This window comes from Canis aureus, chromosome 5, assembly GCF_053574225.1.
Source record: "Canis aureus isolate CA01 chromosome 5, VMU_Caureus_v.1.0, whole genome shotgun sequence".
Lineage (NCBI taxonomy): Eukaryota > Metazoa > Chordata > Mammalia > Carnivora > Canidae > Canis > Canis aureus.
The window spans coordinates 29,098,491-29,113,615 of record NC_135615.1 but is presented as its reverse complement, the minus strand read 5'-3'; the positions used below and the strand labels follow the sequence as shown (position 1 = coordinate 29,113,615).

The window sequence follows — 15,125 nt, the reverse complement described above, 5'->3', positions numbered from 1 at the left end:
TGATATGAGGTATGGATTAAAGTTAATTCCTTTGCATGTCATTCATTATCTGATTGTTCCAGGAGCATTTATTAAGGATTAAATTTATTCCGTATTGTTTTATAGCTATATAGCATATTCTCTATGATGTGCATTTCTGGACTATTATTTTATTCCACTGAATAGTATCTATATTTTTAAGGCATCAAACCATTATTTTTTTAAACTTGTATTTTAAAACCTAAAACACCGGGCATAATTCTTACTGTTTAAAAACCATGTTTCAGGGGCACCTGGTTGGCTCAGTGGTTGAGCGTCTGCCTTCAGCTCAGGTTATCACCTTGGGGTCCTGGGATCGAGTTACCGCATCAGGTCCCCTTGCAAGGAGCCGGCTTCTCCCTCTGTCTATGTCTCTGCCTCTCTCTCTGCGTCTCTCATGAATAAATAGATAAATCTTGAAAACAAAACAAAACAAAAAAAACACCTTGTTTCTTTGGCTTTGTCTTTTCATCCCATAGGATTTTCCAGTTCCATAAACTTTTCTATGGGACACTACCATCAATATTTCTTTTTTTATTTTTTTTACCATCAATATTTCATAAAATATTTTTATGAATCTAGCTAATGATTTAATTATTAATTCCTAGTACTATTAGCATTAACAAGTAGCATTTTTAAGAGTACAGTGCTCCCTTTGTTCATGGCTTCCTTCTTTTTACCATAGTTTTAGATATTTCTTGTTATAAATCTCTGTCCTGACTTAAATTCTTATGTGCTTCTGATACAATTAGTAGAAAAGAACTTCTTTTGTGCTATTTCTGATGCAATCACTAATAAAAAGAAAGGTAACTGATTTTGTGGGTTCACCTTGTACCTCACTGTTTGGCTAAACAACTTTGCTACCACTAGTCATTTTTTTTTTAATGAGAGTCTAAATTTTCTGGATTAGTAGTTTCACCCTCAACAAAAACTAATCTTTTGGTTTCTCTTTTTAAGAGAAGTGATTTTCTGCACCATGTTTCTTAATCTTTTCCAACTTGACTCTTGGTTTTACACACACACACACACACACACACACACACACTTCCCATCAAGTTAAAAAAAATTGCCTCCTGAGACTAATATTTTAAGCACTTTCATCTGAAACAGATTATGGAATTTGTTGAATGGCTTCTCAAGAGCTATCGAGATAGTGAAAAAATGTTAGTATTTTTGTTGCTAAAGTTTTAGTTTGATAAATTTTCTTGTGTAATACGAGTCTCAATTTCCTAGGCTAACCCACTTTCGCTATCCAGGATTATTCTTTTCTGGTAAGAAAATGTTGTCCAGGATAATATCTACTATTTTTTTTTATTTTTTTAAAGATTTTATTTATTTATTCATGAGAGACACAGAAAGAGAGAGAGAGGCAGAGACACAGGCAGAGGGAGAAGCAGGCTCCATGCAGGGAGCCCGACACGGGACTCAATCCCAGGTCTCCAGGATCACGCCCTGGGCTGAAGGCGGCGCTAAACTGCTGAGCCACCCAGGCTGCCCAATATCTACTATTTTAAATAATGTGTAATAATAATAATTGGTCCTAAAACTTTTTTAGTGTGTACTTCAGATATGTAGGTGAAGACAGTATCCACTATCTACCTCATTAAATGAATTAAAAACCATGTTGTGTTCTGTAAGCTGTCCAGATACTGTACATCCTATGAAGTTCCAAAAAAAAATAGTAGGTTCAATGATATTTTTTTATGTCTCTTTTTCTATTTCTTGTTCTGAGTTTTGGTCTGTTTACTTCTACATCACGGATCATTTTAAATACTTTACATTTCATGTAAGGTGTCTTATGAATTTGACATACTGGTCAATTCATGTTACTACTGTACATCACACTTTCATTTTTTAATTTATTATATCTTCTGCATTCATTAATCAGACAGATGGATCTCTGTCTTCTAATTTAAAAAATCAATATTGTATCATTTTTCTCCAAATTGTTGATTTCCACTCAAATTTAATTCTCTCTTCTGACGTTTTTTTTGGTTACTATTTGCTATGACATCTATTTTAACCTGATACTATCTTTGTAGAATCTGTTTTCAAATCTCTGAAATAAAGAGATTTTTTTTTTAAGATTTGATTTATTTTTTCATGAGAGACACAGAGAGAGAGAGGCAGAGACATAGGCAGAGAGAGAAGCAGGCTCCATGCAGGGAGCCTGATGTGGGACTCGATCCCGGGACTCCAGGACCAGCAGACACCAAACCGCTGAGCCATCCAGGGATCCCCTGAAATAAAGAGGTTTTTAATGCAATATCAACTTTTAGTCTGTTTTGTCTCATTGAGATAGTCTCTCATGGAGATAGCATGGGTTTGATCTTTTTTTTAAAAATTGTCTGTAACCCTTCCTAATCTTACAGGTAAATTTAACCTATATGCATTTTATATTCTACTTGAACCTGTACTGTAAACTATTTTAGACATGTGCTTGGGGGTTATAAATAAAACTATAATTTTTAAAAGTACCATCCAGCATATTTCAATTTACAGGATTATCTTTCTGGCATACTTTTTAAAAGATTTTATTTATTTATTCATGAGAGAAAAAGAGAGAGGCAGAGACACAGGCAGAGGGAGAAGCAGGCTCCATGCAGGGAGCCTGATGTGGGACTTGATCCCAGGTCTCCAGGATCATGCCCTGGGCTGAAGGCCACGCTAAATCGCTGAGCCACCTGGGCTGCCCTCTGGCATATTTTTTTACTTTCTTTTTCACTTGCATTGTTTCTAAAATCTTTTAAACCATTTCCCTTTAAACAAAATCCAACAGCTTTCTCAGACAACCGGCCCTGTGTTCAATGAAACTCTCACAGTGAGTCTTTGAGGCTCGAGGGAAGCTCCCAAGTGTGATCACAACTGAATCTGCTGGGAAAAGCCCTAGAGCATCATGTTTGAGACACCATAGCAGACTTCCTATGTCTCTCTGGGTGTAAGTTCCCCTGTGTGAGTGGACTTTTAGAGAGTGATCATTTCCAGCAGCAGGTCTGTGGCCAGGTGCTAAATCACAGCACATTAGGCGGGAAGCCATGCGTTCCATTCTGAGAAGGAAAGCCAAAAACAACGTGACCAAACTGAGGTCCACAGCATCACCCATGTACAAGCAGATGTCTGCAGTAGAGGCTCAGGAAAAAAGATTCATCAAGTAGACTTGCTACCCAGATGGGGGATTACAGGTGAATTCTAGTCTAGATTCACACCCAGAACACTGGTTCCCAGGGATAGACCGCAGATTATAGCTGCTAGGCCCATGTGGTCATGAAGAGCAAAGGCTTTCGGGTCAGGCCAAACTTGCTGGATCTGTGTCTTCACTTACTAACCAGAAATGTGAATAAAACCTAGCCTCAGGGCACCTGGGTGGCTCAGTTGGTTAAGCATCAGCCTTCAGCTTAGGTCATGATCCTGGAGTCTCTGTGTCTGGCTCCCTGCTGGAGGAGGAGTCAGCTTCTGCCTCTGCCTCTGCCCTCCACTGACTTCTGTTTGCTCTCTTGCACCCTCTCTCTCAAATAAAGGAAATATTGAAAAAATACTTAGACTTGTTTTCTTCAATAATAAAGGAGGACAAATATAGTACATACCTCACATGGTTCTTTTTTGAAAAATATTTATTTATTTATCCATGAGAGACACACAGAGAGGGGCAGAGACACAGGCAGAGGGAGAAGCAGGCTCCTTGCAGGAAGCCCAATGTGGGACTCAATCCCAGGACCCTAGGATCGTGTCCTGAGCCACCCAGGTGCCCCTGGTTCTTTTACAGATTAATAAATAAAAGGATTAGAAATAATACAAGTAAAAGCATCCAATCCCAGGAGGCTCAATAAATCTTAGTTAATATTATCATTCCATCCAGACCACAAATGGGAAGGCATAGTACATAGTGCTTCCAGGCTGAGTTTTCTCTGATTCTGGAACGGAGGAGAATTCTTCCCCACCCCCCACCCCCACCCCTGACCTGAGTGGGGCTGATCGGGGGCAGCTGCAGGGACAGACATTATTCTCTTGGTCAAAGACATTCAGGTAAGGACCTCCCTGAAGAGCGTGCCTTTGCACCTGGCTCAGCCTCACCGCAACAGGTACTTGGTTATCAGAAAGAGAGAAGGAAAAAACCCCAGCCGCGAGTGCTTGGCTCCTAACACCCTTGTGTTTCTTTTTCCACTTTTGCTAAACTTCACTTGCTTTTATTTTAAATAAAAGGATCTCCTTTCCGTAAATGTCATGCTTTCACCCGTTTCTCTGTGACTTGATTTCCCCGTGTGGCTTCCCACCTGGTACTTCAAAGAGGATGCTGCTGCTCTTAGGTCTCTCTGATTCCCAGAGGAAGGGAAATAAGCAGGAGCCAAAGAAAGCGGGTCCCTCTGACCCTGCCTTGTCCTCACTGGCCCCGTGGCTCCCTGTGGCTTCGCTGTTTGAATAACCTCCGGGTGTCCCATCCACCCCCACGGCTCCAGCTTGAACTCCAGAACAAATATTTGTCCCGTTTTTTTGAACAAAGTTTGGTAGCTTTCTTCTTCTTTCGACTTCTTTTAAAACACGGGCTCTTTCTGCTGTTCCTTTGAACTGGGTTCAGCGAGGGGTAGGATCCCCCCGGACCCCTCACGGGGAGCTTGGCAAAGCCACGCAGCAAAAATGAATCGGCTCATGTGCCTCCTCATCTGCTTCTTTGTTTTTGAAACACAAGGCTTCGAAATCCCCACCAATGGACTTCCAGAAGTAAGTACTTCCAGAAAACTCTTTGCTGTGGGCCTCTACGCAGATTCAGTCAATAACCACTGGAAAGGAAATTTATGATAAAATTCATCTGAGTAGGAGTGTTCATGGTTCTAATTACCCGGAATGGGTATTTACCTTTTAAAGGATTAATGGGATTTGCATGAGAATTCAGTCCAATTCAATGGAGCGGCCCGCAGTGCAACATTTACTGAACCCAGCCGTGCACTCCTTATCCTAACAATGGGGATAATTGATCTAACCCCCCCAAAGGGTGTTGGGGAATTAAGTGACATATGTAAACTACCCAGCACAATGCAAGGACTAGGAAGCACTTAATAATTATTAGCTGTGATGAGGATGGCACATCATTATCACTCTTGCACTAAGAGTGTAAGAAAAGCCATTATCAGAGCACTATTGTTTTTCCTACCTAAGTGAACAATGAGTCCTGTCATGAGGGCACTTTAAATATTCCTCGTAAGAGAAGGGGGGAGATGGCATGTGGGCTGTCAGAGTGCAGGAATTCTCTCCAGGGAGCTCAAGGGTTCCACTTTGGTTCCTTGGCCATCCCCAACATCAGGAAAGTCGTGGACTGAGTCATTTTGAAAGTCAAGCAAGAGCTGTTTTGACGCCTGAAAAGGAAACTGAGTTATGGGGATATCCTAAGAGGTGCAGAGGCTTTGTAATGCTTGCAGAGTGGATTACCCACACAAATGCCAAAGAACAGGAGGGTATATTTGCAGGGAAAAATTAAAAAAAAAAAAAAAACTCTGTCTGCTTAGAAATATCTTATTCTCCAATACCTTAAGAATCACCAGAATGTGTTGGCAATCTCATTGACAGAGCCGGGGGTTGAAGCCAAGACATCCAAACATGTTTGTTGTGCTCTTTCAGTCACTTCTTACCGGTATTCCTTTCTTATCAACATCTTTTTTCAACATTTTTATTTTTAATTTTAAATTTGTTTCTATTTAAGTTCAATTTGCCAACATATAGGTTAACACCCAGTGTTCATCCCATTAAGTGCCCTCCTCAGGGCCTGGCACCCAGTTACCCCATCCCCCCCGCCCACCTCCCCTTCCTCAACCCTTTGTTTCCCAGAGTTAGGAATTTCTCATGGTTTGTCTCTCTAATTTTTCCCACTCAGTTCCCCTCCTTTGTCTTATAATCCCTTTCACTATTTCTTACATTCCCCGTATGAGTAAAACCATATGATGATTGTCCTTCTCCGATTGACTTATTTCACTCTGCATAATATGCTCCAGTTCCATCCACGTCAAAGCAAATGGTGGGTATACAACATTTTTAATTGGCGGAGACCTATGGACACATTTGCCTACTCACATGCTTGCTAATGCCAATGTCTACACAAACCTGATCACTGGGTTACTATGAGCCCAATCTGTAAGTCCCCATCATCTCCTGTCAAACTAAAAAATACCTTCCTTCGTCCAACAAACTTGAATAGAATAGCTTCCATTTTCTCACCTCTTAGACCAACCAAGCAAATATAAATACATTAAAGAGCTATGTGTTAAAAAAAAGAAAGGGGGGGGGGTGTTTCCCAAAGGTAGAGGAAACAAGCTAGAAAAATGTGATGAATGACCTTATGCCTGTCGCTATCTGCCTCCTTTGCTCTAGATCATTTTTATTAATAGAAATAAATATTGTCAATTCTTTTTTAAGTTTGCAGAATATGGAGATCTTGTGGAACTGGCCCCAGGCAAATTTCAGTTTGTGCCGGAGAACCGGAGGTATCAGGTACAGTAAGCCTTAGTCTCAAAAGGGAAAAAAAGTAAAAGAGATCATGACTGATGAAGTAAGATTAGGATTAAGATGCTTTTTCCTAGATTTTCTCAGAGCTTGTTTTTTATCATAATGGTCACCTTAGTTCCTTAAAGGATGAATGGCTATGTGTTCTCTTCAAATTTTAAGATTATGTGATGATTTTACTGCCTTTTCAGGAAAGATTTCTTCTGAGGAGGGCATTTTTTTCCCCCAGTGGTGGCAGACACTGTCCACTGAGTATACATTCTCCTTGGATGGTGCAGCCCAGGGAGCATAGGGACTGGCCATGTCCAAAGCTACATCCTGGATGCCGCCAGCAACAGCACAGATGCATCCTGTAATTCATAGGGGTGAATTCTCCAGGAGGCCAGGAAGGGTGTGGCTTCTCCCACATGGAGTCCACGCGCTGAGAAAGGGGAAGCAACGCTAAGCTGACCAATGACTTATTTCATATGGGTGTGTATTTTTGACTTTATATTAGTCCAGGTTTCTTGTAGACCGATAATATAAAAACCCAAAGGGCAAGCTCTTGTGTCATCTAGCCACAAGAGAGAAAACTTCATCGAGAATTGCATTCAAAAAAGTTCAAAAGAAGGTGCCTGTTGACCTCACAATGTCACATAACATGCCCTAAGACCTTAGTTCACCCCAAATCAGGCTAGCTAGCCTTACATCCAGCACCTGACTTATTCTGTTAAAGTCCAACAGACATTAGATGTTCACTCATCTCTTTAAACCCAATTCAGCTTTCCATGCCCAGAAGATAGTTCTTCATGTGGATAATTCCCCAACGTAGCAGTGAGGGTATGGGATTTTCCACATGCCAGTCACTATGCCTGGCTCCAGGGCCACCCCAAAAAGGAAATGCCTCAAAATCCCTACCCTAATGTAGCTGAGTCCAATGGAGGAGACAGACATGCACTCCCATTGTCTTGCTTGGAAGGAAGAGCTTAGCTGCCATGAAAACTTAATAAAAGAAGCTTATCTTGTTTTGGGGTGGGCATGAGAGAGTTTGTGAAAATCCCCCTGAGCTGAGATCTGAAGGATGAGTGAGGGCTAGGCAGACGAGGGCACCTGGAAATAAAGCACTACAGACCTTGCAAATGGCACGCCCAGAGCCCCGTGGTGGGCGGGGGCATCCAGATTACCATTCTACTAGATAAGAAAATAAATCAACTAGGACAAAGGGGAGATAGGCCATGCAGCATGAGTTTCATTGAATATTTTCATTTAAAAACATTTGCTCTAGCATTCTATCAAAGAATGGTGTGCTTGCGAAGTGGCCGAGAAGTGTGTTCAGAGAAACACACCGGTGGGAAAACAGTATTTGAGAATATTTAACATTTATGTCTCAGTTCCAGTAAATGAATTGTAACTCAGTATTGAAGGGGGAAAAAAAAAACATTTTTTTTTTTTGACTGAGAGAAAGCAGTTTTTGTCCTCTAGGTAATAAGTAACACACTTTTGAAGAATGATTGTCTAACTTCCTTCCACAGAGAAGTGTTTTTGGAGAATCTGGAGAGGTGATGGTGAGTTTACTTTGATTTTGTTAAAAATTGATGACCAAATGATTTTCCTGTTATCTATTATCTGGAGATCAATATAGTTGCCTCCTTTGTCTCTATCCCTGAGAGCATTTACCTGACTTTCGAAATACCCTCTTGCCCAATTCTGCCTGGAAGGGTGTCTAGAATTCAATATGAGAGGGTATAGTATATATGTAGCCAGGAGACATGTCACCAGGAGCTGAAAATGTCCTTTCTCTCTGTTTTCTCAAGTTTTGCCAACAACATGGATTTCATCCAAGCATATGTATTCATTCCAACTTAGCAGTTTTAACTTAAAATATGACACCTAAAGGATTTGGAGGGGGAAAAAGAATGGGAAAGGAGCTCCCAAACATGAAATGGCCCGATTCCCTGAGATGTTCAAAGAAGTCCTTCCTGTGGTGATAAAACATCAAAAGGAAGTGGTTTATGTTGGCTTCCTGCTCTGAATTGACAGAAACTGTTAGAAGCACGCATTTAAAGGGTAGGAAGGGCGAGTAACTCAGCCCGGATTTTGTTTTAGCTTGAGGTGACCTGGCTGTTACCGAGTTGGGAGGCTTACTCTTGGCGGACGAAGTCCTGGAGATGACACTTAGTGTGGAAATAAGCAAATCCTTTTAGAGCAGAAGGCAAAATCTAACAGGTCACCTAATTGCCATAGCCGTGAAGGAGCTTGCTGTTCTCAGGCATCTCCTGAAAGATGTGTGCTTCTAGAGCCTTGACTTTCAGCACAGTGACAGACTTATTTGTTAGAGGGGAGCTGCCCTAATCAGTAGGGATCGGTAAGATCAGTAGACAAGGGTTAGCAGAGCAGCTCCAAGACCAATCATGACATCAACAAGATACTTTCTCTTCATATTCTAACGGTTGCTCACACCCATCAGTGTGTCATATTTGGCTCTAATTGGGGGAAGGAGAAGAGGATGGGGAGAAGATGGCACCATGAAAGATAAGATGGAAGAAGGCAGGGGCACCTGGATAGCTCAGTTGGTTAAGTGCCTGCCTTCAGCTTAGGTCATGATCCCAGGGTCCTGGGATTGAGCCCTGAGTCAGGCTCTCTGCTCCATGAAGACTCTCTTTCTCCCTCTGCCTCTGCTGCTCCCCCTGCTCGTGGTCTCTTTCTCAAATACATAAATAATTTTTTAAAAAATGGAAGAAGGCAGATAGCAGTATGGGAAAGATATGTGTACTTCCACCCCACTCTACTCTTGGCCGTACCCTGCTCTGAAGATACAGCCAGGGTCCCCAAAAACCCTGCCATGCCGCATCCATTCCCTTGCTAGGTCCTGCATTTGAAGTTATTTCTTGAACTTTCTCAATCCAATCTTGCATCCATTTTCTACTTTCTACGTCGTTATTTATAGACTCCCAGAGCTGAGAGGCCTCTTAAGAGATCGCAAAACAAAGGCAGACTTCGGCCTGGCAAGGGGATTCCAAGCTAGGAGAATGCTTTATACTACCTGAGTTATATGCTTAACAATGCCTGAGAATTATGCATAATAAAATGCAGTGCTCTTAATTAACATCAAAAACGTGGTGAAGTTCTATGTCATTTTGCTATGAGTAGCCCTATGCTTTCTTGCATGTTACAGGAAGAGGCTGATCAAGTAACTCTTTATAGCTACAAAGTCCAGTCCACTATTACCTCTCGTATGGCCAACACCATCATCCAGACCAAACTGGTGAACAACTCCCCACAGCCTCAGAATGTCGTGTTTGATGTTCAGATTCCCAAAGGAGCCTTCATCTCCAACTTCTCCATGTGAGTAACTCCTATTTAGACTCTACTCAGAAAATCCAACCCCCTAATAGCTAGAATGGACCTTAATGGTCATTGCTCCCGTGGTACTCATTCTCAGAGCCGTGGACCCACTGGATGTCAAGAGTCATCGTGGGCTGGGTCCCTATAATTTGTTTCTATTCAAAGTGTCAGAATTTGTGAAGGATTTGCTTTTCATTTCTAAAAAAAAACTAAAGCAATAAAGCTATCTCTCTGGTAACAACTCTTACTTGGGCATTTTAATGTGCTTTCTGGGGTAGGGGGAGAAATATATGGGTTTGCCATGACTTACATGAAACCATATACAAGTGCAGAGCAGTTCTGTGTATCCTGTCATATTTCTCTACGGGGAAAAAAACACGAGAACGACTGATTAAATCCAATCATCTGTCCAGTGATTGAATTCCTCTGTTACACCAAGGACGAATGGCTTATCCAGGCTCGACTTGAATATCCCCTTTATGATAAACTCACTACTTCCCAGAGCAATCCACTCAATGATTGACAGGCCTGTTAGAATTATTTCTCATACTTACTTGAAATTTATTCCATTTCTACCCAGTGACTCTGGTTCCACACACAAATTTTTTTTTTTCTAATTCTCTGCAAAATACAAACTGAAGGATGTATGATTTCATTTCGAGGATGAAATGATATGCTGTCTGAGACTGACTTCAAAACAATCGAGATGGTGAGCGCAGGGGTAGAGGTGAACTGAGACTGAGTACTGATAATGCTGTGGCTCAGGGATGGTTTCATGGAGGTTTCTTCTATTCTTCTATTTTTTTTTTTTGTATATTTGAAGATTTCCGTAATAAAAAATATTTTTCAACCACTCAAGGCTTTTTAGAAAGTGAGGCCAGTTATATCGTCCCACCAGGTGGCTACATTTTTCAGGGCTAAACATTCCCTGTTCCTCCAAGTGTTTGGATGGCTTTCTACTCTCAGTCATGTAAGTGACCATCCCTAGAGTGTCCACCTGGCCATGTCCTACTTAGATTGCCTAGAACAGAGCACAGGGCTCTGCATACAGTTTGGCCTTTTTTTTTTTTTTCTTTTTACTAAGACATTAGATTGAGTTGCTTCTCATTTGCTTTGGCCTTTCACCACCAAGTTAACCAGCAATAACCGTGAATAAATAAAGCATTCCAATACCATGCACTTTGGCTTCTGAAAACTGTAGAGCTTAACTATATACTCTAAACAAAACAAAGTAGATGGGGAAAAGGCATTAGGTGACTTTGAAATGGTATCCTTTGAATTGGCTTAGAAATTTATTTATTTTTTTTTTAATTTTTAGACAACCTGTTCTGAAAATGTAGGAGGAAGAGCTTTTATGTAGTATAATTATATGACACTGTGCTTGAAAAATTATATTTACAAATATTCTAATACATTTTTATTTTTAAACCACATAACCGGAATTTATTCTAGATGCTGCTTCTTTCTGTTTTCCTTTATTCCTTTCCTTCTTCTCCACCTCATGTCATAGAAGATTTGAGGTGACAAAAGATAGAATTACAACATATACATTTTTTGCTCTCCCTCCACTCAGGGCTGAATTTATAAGACCAGAGAAGGTAGCCAACTCAATCACCAAAGTTTTATATGAACTTCACAAAATATTGCTTCTGCTTTTTTTGTCAAGATTCCAAATATTCTCCCATCAGAGGTAATTTCCTTTAGTCTTAAAGACTTCTTGGTCTTTGAAGCTGACCATAAGTTGAGGGGAATAGCGCAGTCCTGGACACATGGGGTCCAGTTCTACCTCTGTCTCTGACCAACTGTGTGACCTTGAGTCACTGTCTCCTGGCTCTGACTTTTCATCTAAAGAGGCGGCCTTCAAGTGAGCCTCACCAAGCTTTCCATTGGTACTTGGGACCGGAAACTGGCCCTCACACTGTAGGACGTCTAGTGTTCTCCATATGGCGAGGGATCCTGTCCATTTGAGTGCCATAGGTCCCATTTTACTTCTGAAATCCTGTAATTTGACAGCTCTGACCAATCATTACTTGGAAAGCATTAGATGACAGTCAGTTTAATTAAGGTGGGTAGAGATGGAGTTGCAAAGGGAAGTCAGAGGTCCCTAAGGGAGATGTTAGAGGGGTAAACACAAATTTGCAAAGGGATTTCCCAATGCCTCCCTTCATCTTTCCTCACTCTCTTCTACCCTTGCTGGAGAGTATGAGCCCTGGGATCCTAGAATGATCTTCTAAACAAATGTAAGCCAGATAACTAGTGATTTTGCAGGCTCCTCTTCTCGACATATTTGCAATTCGGAAGAGTTACCCAAAGGGGACAACACTTACTCTGAAGGGTAAAACTTAAAAATCAGAATCAATTTTAAACACAAGAAGCAGCATCCAAGGGGAGGCTTTCAGGATGGGCACCTACCTCTTAACTCAACTCTCAGATGAAGAGACTGCTGACTATGAGATAAGCCAATGTCTCCCTTTTCTTCTCTTCTAGGTGCAAAATGTTAATTGCCCACATTTGCTAAATCTTCTTGGTTGTGTTGTTTGTTATTTGTTTCGTTGAGACTACTACTCGGGAAAACCCAACAGCTCAGTGGCCTCCTGTCATTTTTTTAGGACTGTAGATGGCACAACATTCACCAGTTCCATTAGGGAGAAGACAGTGGGTCGTGCACTCTACTCCCAGGCAAGAGCCAAAGGCAAGACCACGGGGTTGGTGAGGTAAGGGCTGGGCCAGCATGGACTAAGGTCTCATCTGATAGCTGCTCCCACTCTATCCCAAAGCCCAAAGCATCCTCATTTAACAATCCTGCTGTTTCCTCTTTAAAACTAAACACCTCAAGCAATGATCACAGTAAATTCACTATGTATGTGTTTAAGTAAGGGCTTATGCTGGAAATACCTATTCCACTTGATGTGATCATAGATGTTTTCTTTCTGAAGACTTTCAATGATGTAAAGAATCTCTAGAATGAGCCTCTAGTGCAGCGGAGGCAGTGTGTGCTGTGGCTGGAATTGCCAGTTTGGCTCTGAGCCCAGCCCCACAACTGAGTAGCCATGTGATCTTGAGCTGGTCACTAATCATCAATTAGCCTCATTTGTTGTCATCTGGGAAATGAGAACAATGGTATCCATCCTGCAGAGCTCCCGTGTCAGAAATGATGCATGTCAAGGTCCCAGCATGGACTAGGGATCAGTAACTGGTAGCTTCCTGCAGATGACGCTCAGATTTGTAAGAAGCTGTGAAAGAAAGAGACCAGGTAGGAGAGGATACTAAACTGTTGGCAGAATTAAAGTTACCTAGAGGTTTCTGTGTCCTCGACTATACCTGCTGTTCATTTGCATGAACACCCTGAGCAGGCTTGATTGCCCACAAAAGCCTAGGTGCCCTCTGCATAGATGTGGGGTCTCGCTCTCCATCATGGATAGGGTGACTCACATCAGGGTTAAACCTTTAGGAGCCGGGCTCTTGACATGGAAAACTTCCAAACCGAAGTAAACATCCTCCCTGGAGCGAAGGTGCAGTTTGAACTTCATTACCAGGAAGTGAAGTGGAGGAAGCTGGGATCCTATGAACACAGGCTCCATCTGCAGCCAGGGCGACTGGCCAAGCACTTGGAGGTGAGCCGGGTTTTGCAGGGTGCACAGTGACCCCATCTGCCGATGGCTCCTAACCCTGATTTATACATTCTGCTGGTCACCACTCTTTGTGGTGTTGGATGTATTCAACTCAGCAAGACGGTGAGGTGGACTGAGAAGCTGATGGGTTTGGAGTCTACCGGGACACTTCCTTGGAGATTTCAATGCCAGCTTGGCTTGGCTCTTTATTAGTTGTGTTAGTTTCCTAGGGTTGCTGCCATAAGTGATTACAAACTGGGTAGCTTAAAACAATAGAAAATCATTTTCTCACAGTTTGGGAGGACAAAAATCTGAAATCCAGGTGTTAGCAGAGCCTTACTCCTGAAGACTTGGGGGTCCTTACTCCTGAATCTGTTCCCTGCTTCTCCCAGCATCTGGCAGCTGCTGGCACTCCTTGACCTGTGGTCTCATAGCCACATCACCCCAATCTCTGCCTTGGTAGTCACGCCATGCTCTCCCCTATGTGTTTCAAATCACCCTCTGCCTTCTTATGAGAAAACTCATCATTGGATTTCGGGTCCACTGAATAGTACAGGATGATCTCAAGATCCTTACCTTAAGTTCATCTATGAAGATGCTTTTTCCAGATGAGGTAACATTCACAGTTGCCAGGGATTTGATGTAGACATCAAATTGGGGGGTTCCAGTAGGGTGGGGAGGTAGGGTGCCATTCAACCAATACACTAGCCTTCTGACATGGGACACATTATCCTGAGTGTCCATTTTTTCATCTGTGTAAAGGGGACGAGAACGTATTTTCCATATAATTCATGGAAATAGGTGGCAAATAATAGGAATCAGTGAATATTAATTGTCTTCCTCTGTCACCCCATTGCCCTACCAATATGAACTCACCTTTGCTGTAAACTTGACCTGTTACCCTAAGAACTGAGACACTCTTTGGGGGGCTTGAGTCTTTGTGACATCACATGAACATTTTGTGTCAGGGGCAGAGCAGAGCCAGAAGCAGCCAAGGAGAGTATATGATCCAATCTGCCTCTCCATTTGACAGAATGGAGATAGGATAGATGATAGGAAGGTGAGGCCTGTAGGCAGAGAAGACTCCAGGGGATGAAGCGATCATGGTGAAATTTCTACTCTAATTTGAGAAGCTGCATATCTGACCAATGGAACCCCCCCTTCTTCTCATGACCACTGTGTGGCATCAGCTTGCTCTCAGGGTAGATGCCATTGAGTTATTTGGTGCCTTTGTGAAAACTAGGAAAAGATGCCCTTTGTCCTGGCAAATTCAGCCCCATATAAGGACACAACACTTGGCAAGTGGGTTATGGGCTAGATCTCAGCACCCTCGTACAGTCCTGGCTGGGGGCTCTGCACAACTCAACATGTGGCCCTGGCTATTTTTCTAGGAGTAATGATGAATGAGTGGCATTCTCCTTCTCAATCCTATGAATCTCATGGTAAATAGATATGATTAGCATCTTGCCTGCAATGATGCAAGTGCTGAGGTTGTTAATAATAATATTAATAGCAACTGAGTTAATGATATGAGGATACTTCTATAACATTTTAATGAGATGGTGATATGTCATTGACTTCTCCCCACAAGTTGTAAAGTAGATCTCATTAGCCCTGATATACAGATATATATAAATAACTTGCCTAAGGAAATAGCTAAGAAACAAGTAAAATTTGAGATAA

The 15,125-nt window shown here is 41.9% G+C and overlaps 2 protein-coding genes across 7 annotated transcripts in view; one reads left to right on the top strand and one right to left on the bottom strand.

The window, feature by feature from the left end:
• Positions 1-3,654: 3,654 nt before the first annotated feature.
• Positions 3,655-14,508, bottom strand: LOC144313872 (uncharacterized). Of its 6 annotated transcripts, none has more exons than XR_013379508.1 (5): positions 14,019-14,312; positions 12,727-13,064; positions 10,142-10,192; positions 5,165-5,366; positions 3,655-4,793 (listed from the first exon to the last, which is right to left on the bottom strand). XR_013379508.1 is itself a non-coding variant. In XM_077897281.1 (5 exons), exons 2-4 carry the CDS (start codon positions 14,184-14,186, stop codon positions 5,244-5,246), a joined length of 342 nt encoding a protein of 113 aa, XP_077753407.1. In that variant the 5' UTR covers positions 14,187-14,194; positions 14,319-14,508; the 3' UTR covers positions 3,655-4,793; positions 5,165-5,243. The 6 variants fall into 6 exon arrangements, 1 of the variants encoding a protein (XP_077753407.1); XM_077897281.1 differs by lacking the exon at positions 12,727-13,064 and adding an exon at positions 14,319-14,508 and having other exon boundaries at positions 14,019-14,194; XR_013379507.1 differs by lacking the exon at positions 5,165-5,366 and having other exon boundaries at positions 3,657-4,793.
• ITIH2 (inter-alpha-trypsin inhibitor heavy chain 2) overlaps positions 4,516-15,125 on the top strand; it is a 35,830-nt gene continuing 25,220 nt past the window's right edge. The window contains exons 1-6 of the mRNA XM_077897276.1: positions 4,516-4,734; positions 6,421-6,495; positions 8,019-8,051; positions 9,662-9,831; positions 12,441-12,545; positions 13,283-13,445. Coding sequence (XP_077753402.1) covers positions 4,651-4,734; positions 6,421-6,495; positions 8,019-8,051; positions 9,662-9,831; positions 12,441-12,545; positions 13,283-13,445 — 630 coding nt within the window. The 5' untranslated portion in view covers positions 4,516-4,650. The remainder of the gene's footprint in view (positions 4,735-6,420; positions 6,496-8,018; positions 8,052-9,661; positions 9,832-12,440; positions 12,546-13,282; positions 13,446-15,125) is intronic.